This window comes from Haliaeetus leucocephalus, unplaced genomic scaffold (assembly GCF_000737465.1).
Source record: "Haliaeetus leucocephalus isolate CR32 unplaced genomic scaffold, Haliaeetus_leucocephalus-4.0 Scaffold177, whole genome shotgun sequence".
Lineage (NCBI taxonomy): Eukaryota > Metazoa > Chordata > Aves > Accipitriformes > Accipitridae > Haliaeetus > Haliaeetus leucocephalus.
Window position 1 is genome coordinate 190,454 of NW_010972613.1, and position 4,645 is coordinate 195,098.

The window sequence follows — 4,645 nt, forward strand, 5'->3', positions numbered from 1 at the left end:
GGGGGGGGTCGTGTGGGGGCTGGGGATCTCCCCATCCCCACTGTGCTGGGGCAGCCAGGCCTGACGTGTCCCCTGCGCTGTCCATGTCCCTTTCACAGCTCTGCTCCCTGCCCGGGCGGGCTCTGTGCTGGCACGTTTTGGGGTCGGTGAGGCTGCAGCGGGGCTACCGCGGGGACTCCCCAACGGACTCGGGGAAGGACGTGCTGGAGATCCCTTTGCCTCCCTGGCAGGAGCGTCCTGATGAGCCGCTGGAGACCAAGAGAGCCCGGCTTCTGTATGAGAGCCGGAAGAGGGGGATGCTGGAGAACTGCATCCTGCTCAGGTGAGGTGCCGGCTGCCCATCCTGGCCGCTTACTCACCTCCCTGCTGTCTGTCCTTCCCTACAGCTCCCTAACAATTTGTCCCCTGCAGATGGGAGCGGGCAGGGATGGCTTGTACTTTACAGGAGAGATAACATCAGCCCTGGAGAGCTAAGGGAGAAAGGCGGGTGGAGGTGCCTTAGCTGCTGCAGTTTGGCTCCCTAAAGATGTCACAGGTTTTTAATTAACAGGGAAAAGCCCTGAGCATTGCAGGAAAGAGTTTGGTGGGGTAGTGCACAGCCGTAATCCAAAACCTAAGGAGCTGTGGTGATGCTTAGAGGATAGAAGGCAGATAGAAGGCTGAGCCATTGGGTAAATCACAAGAGCTTTGCTTGCATGGGTGCAGGATGCAATGATCGGTGCTGCTGCTGGGCAGGATGGGGCAGAGCCAGAGGCAGCTGGAGGCACGTGAGAGCTCTGGAGGAAGCTCCTAGCTGATGGCTGAGCTGAAATCCTTTGGGAAGGATGTATGTAATTTCTGGGATGTATGAACGAGGCAAGGCCAGTTGGGTTTCAGGACTGAAGTAGTGGTTAACAGAGAGCAGGCTGGGGCTGAAGGCAGGTCACTTTGGATCCAGCTCCTCCGCGTCCTCTCGCATCGCACAGAGAGCTGGGTGTCAGCCATGGCTGGGAGCAGCATGCCAGCGTGGCCTTCCTCTGGTCACCCACGCTCAATCCTCGTACATCCTCTCTCCAGCCTCTTTGCGAAGGAGAACCTGAACCACATGAGCGAGCAGCAGCTGAACCTCTACGACCGGCTCATCAACGAGCCCAGCAACGACTGGGACATTTACTACTGGGCCACAGGTACGGTGCAGCTGCCTGTTGCCCTGCCCGCTCACCAGGGCACCGGCTAAGGCAGTACTGTCGCTCCAAGCTGTGGGAGCTGGGATTAGCGGGGTGACCATGGTCCTTCGGGACAGGATGGAGCCGTTCTCTTGCTGCCCCCTTTCTGTTTTTACCACAGAAGCAAAGCCCACACCGGCCGAGTTCGAGAACGATGTGATGGCCATGCTGAGGGAGTTTGCCAAGAACAAGAAGAGGGAGCAGAGGCTGCGGCAGCCAGACCTGGAGTACCTCTTTGAGTCACCCCGCTGACAAGAAGGCCGCCTTCTCCCTCCCCATACCCTGGAGCAGAGGAGGGACATGGGGCCCTGTGGAAACACTGGTGCTGCTGCCCTCCCTGTGGCTCTCCTCCTCCTCCTCCGGCAGTGGCTCCCTCGGACTCTCAGGGCATGATGAATAAAGCCGTGGCTGCTAGCCCTGCTGCTCCTGCTGCCTGGTGAGCTCAGGGCTCTGCTCTTCGGCGGCGTTGGTAACGGGTGCTCAGGGGAGGCGGCAGCAATCCGAGCTTGCTCTGGCACCTGCCAGCTCACCGCTGTCTCCAACTCCCTCCTGTCCCTCTGAAACTCTTTTTTATGGGAGCCTGGGGGAGGTGACCCCACACCCGGGGGGCTGTGGCTCCCTCCACAGGAGTTTGAAGTGGGGCATCCTGCTCTCCGGTGCCATCTGCGGGGTGTCCCAGCTGGGAAAACGGTCCCCAGGCAGCGGTGACACTCTCTGTGACCGAGGTCCCCATGTGTCACTGCGCCGCGGTTACCAGGAGACAGCGTCTCCATCCCAAGGTCTGCTTCTGTGGGAGACATTCCACAGCCACCCGTGCCTCCGGGCAGGCAGGGAGCTGCTCTAGGACAGCCCTACCATGGCGTCTGCCTGTCTGTTTTTCTGTCCCCGCGCTAAGCTACGATCCTTGTTGCAGGACTCTCCTGCCGCGGGGCTGGGCATCGTCTCCCCCTCGGTGAAGGCACGCAGTGGGGGAAGCACCGACCTCATGAACTTCTACGCCACGAGCTACGCGGTGGCCTACGGTAGGGGGTCCCGAAGCCCTCCCCAGAGGTGTGCGGGGGCTCATTCCCATGACGAAGCCCCCTCTCCCCGCTGCCACCCAGGCCCGCCGCGTTTCCGTCCCTGCCTCGGCCACCACACCGGCACCGGCTATGTGTCCAACAACCACTCGGCCATCTCCTGCCTGCTCTGCCCGCGCGGTGCAGCAGAGGGGTAGGTACCCCTGCTGCAAGTGGAATGGGGGGGGGGACACGACAAGTTTTGGGGCCACGCCATCACAGCCACGCTGGCCTCCCACCACAGCCACTGCCAGGACACTGCCACGTCCACCACCACTGAGCACTTCAAGCCCTTCTGGCTCCCCAACGGCCGGAGCCTGCTGCCCTGGCACGTCCACCAGCCGGAGAGCGGGTACCTCCAAGAGTCCTCCCTTTCCTGCCCCCACACCAGGGGGGTGAGTCCCCAGCACACGTGGCTCCTCCAGGGCCCCCCCAGAGCATCCAGGGAGCATGGCACAGAGAGCCGCTGCGCCGGTCCTGCCCAGCCAGGTATGGTTTTGGGGGTGTCAGTGGTGCTGGGGCCAGCTCCGTTCCAGGAGGTTTTGGGGTGTCAGTGATCCCAGGACTAGGTCTGACCCCAGGAGGTTTTGGGGGTGTTGGAGGCCCCCTGCCCTGCATCACCCACACCTGCCCACCCCCAAACACAGGGGGACAGGCAGGGGCCGTGACACCAGGTAATGCCATGGCTGGCTCCAGGGTCCGTGCGCAGGCTGGGCTGGGGACAGGGACGAGGACAGTGGGGCTCCCTCCCTGCCCCATCTGCTCCCCACAGATGTCCTGCAGAAGATGACCATCGGTGCCAAGGAGCAGTCGGGCTTCACCAGGGCCACCCCGAGGAGCGACAGCATCCTGCCAGTCCTGCCAGCCCAGCCTGTGAGCCCCTGCCCCACCAGGTCCCTTGTCCCCCGCCAGCCCCTCACCCCCTTTGCACCCCAAGGGACAATTTTGCGCTTCTGCAGCTCGGCGTTAGCATCACCACAACGGATTACCTGCCCTCTGTGCGTAGCCACGTAAGCGGGGCGAGGGGAGGGGGTGGCAAGGTGAGACCCCCCCCAGCAGACAGGGCTGGGGTGCGGGGCAGGGGACATGTGCGTCCCACCCACCCCATCTCCATCCTCTGGCAGGGCGGCGAGACACTCCTGGCACTGCCGGCGGGCTCTGAGAGAGGCAACGGGTTCAGCCGGCAGGTGCCAGGCTGCCTGGGCATGGCGGTGAGCGGGACCCCATCCCACTGCCCGTCCCCATGTGCCCTGCCTGTCCTTATCCACTATCCCCACGCAGGGCTTGCCCGTGGTGGGCCACGCCATCCCACTTGTCTCCCGAGGGCTGCAGGCACCCTGAGTGACCCAGGCCAGCCCTCTGGGACAGCAGGGTGCTGGCAGGAAGGTGGGTGCAGGCATGACCTCGTCCCCCTCCCTGCAGGACCATGCACTCAACCCACCTCCATCCCCCCAGGAGCCGTTAGGGTTCACCATTAACCATGGCCAGTATGTGACCCCCCCCCGAACCCGTCCCCTGCAGTGCCAGGTGAGTTTGGGGTGACCCTAGGGGGATAAGGGGGAGGCTCCAGCTTCACCACCCTGTCCCTCCTGGATTTTCCAGCCTGGTGTTGGCAGGGTCCAACCTGGATGGCGAGACCCATGGGGGGCATCCAGCCCCAGCGTCCCAGCGGGTTCAGCACCAACAACCACCCCACCGGGCTGGGGGACATCACTGGCCACCTCCCGGTGTGGCCCCCCCGGGAGTCCCAGCCTCAGCGGTAGCTCCCAGTTCTTTGGGGCCTCCCCAGTCCCTGGGAGCACAAGGAGAAATAAAGACCCCAAACAGTCTTCCTGGGCACAATGCCATTGTCACCTTTGGCTCTTCGAGACACCGTGGAGGGGCTGCGGCTGCCCCCAGCCCTTATTTTGGGGGCTGCCTGCACCCCGAAGGCTGGCAGGAGGATTTGGGGGGCTGGGGGGCGGGCGGGGGTGCCGCCTGGCCAGCAGCCGCTGGAGGGCTGTACGAGCCCGGCTTTCCATGCCGACTTTGGGATGACACAGCTGATTTGCGGCAGGGAAAAACCAGGCAGGGCTGGCTGGGGTGGGCAGCGGGAGGAAAAGGAGGAGGAGGAGGAGGAGGAAGAAGAGCCCCAGCCTGTCCGGCAGGACCCAACAGGATGGGCAGCCGTGGCATGGGGGTCCCCTGGGGTCTTCGTCCATACCCTCCCCGGCCACGGGGCGTGCAACCAGGCTTCGTGGGGTTCGAAAGTGCGCCGGGGTGGGAGGGGGGGGGCCTGTAACACCTCCCTTTGGGGGGGGCGTCCCAGATCACAGAGGGACCCCCACCCTGGGAAACGCTGCCCCCAGGCTGCGGAGGGTCTGGCCGGGCAGGGGCAGGGCG

General features: G+C 64.0%; 2 protein-coding genes across 2 annotated transcripts in view; both read left to right on the forward strand.

The window, feature by feature from the left end:
* Positions 1-83: 83 nt before the first annotated feature.
* Positions 84-1,608, forward strand: SDHAF2 (succinate dehydrogenase complex assembly factor 2). The gene is made up of 3 exons (XM_010564257.1): positions 84-322; positions 1,057-1,166; positions 1,327-1,608. The coding sequence occupies exons 1-3, from the start codon at positions 84-86 to the stop codon at positions 1,455-1,457; spliced, it is 480 nt and encodes a 159-aa protein (XP_010562559.1). The 3' UTR covers positions 1,458-1,608.
* Positions 1,609-4,436: 2,828 nt separating this feature from the next.
* LRRC10B (leucine rich repeat containing 10B) overlaps positions 4,437-4,645 on the forward strand; it is a 1,214-nt gene continuing 1,005 nt past the window's right edge. The window contains exon 1 of the mRNA XM_010564362.1: positions 4,437-4,512. Within this exon, the coding sequence (XP_010562664.1) occupies positions 4,437-4,512 (76 nt within the window). The remainder of the gene's footprint in view (positions 4,513-4,645) is intronic.

What these genes read in the sequence shown, in the direction of transcription:
- SDHAF2 (XM_010564257.1), top strand. Translation starts at nt 84, where the DNA reads ATGTCCCTTTCACAGCTCTGCTCCCTGCCCGGGCGGGCTCTGTGCTGG. An exon ending in GAGAACTGCATCCTGCTCAG is followed by an intron (nt 323 to 1,056) that starts GTGAGGTGCCGG and finishes TCCTCTCTCCAG; the next exon opens with CCTCTTTGCGAAGGAGAACC. An exon ending in CATTTACTACTGGGCCACAG is followed by an intron (nt 1,167 to 1,326) that starts GTACGGTGCAGC and finishes TTTTTACCACAG; the next exon opens with AAGCAAAGCCCACACCGGCC.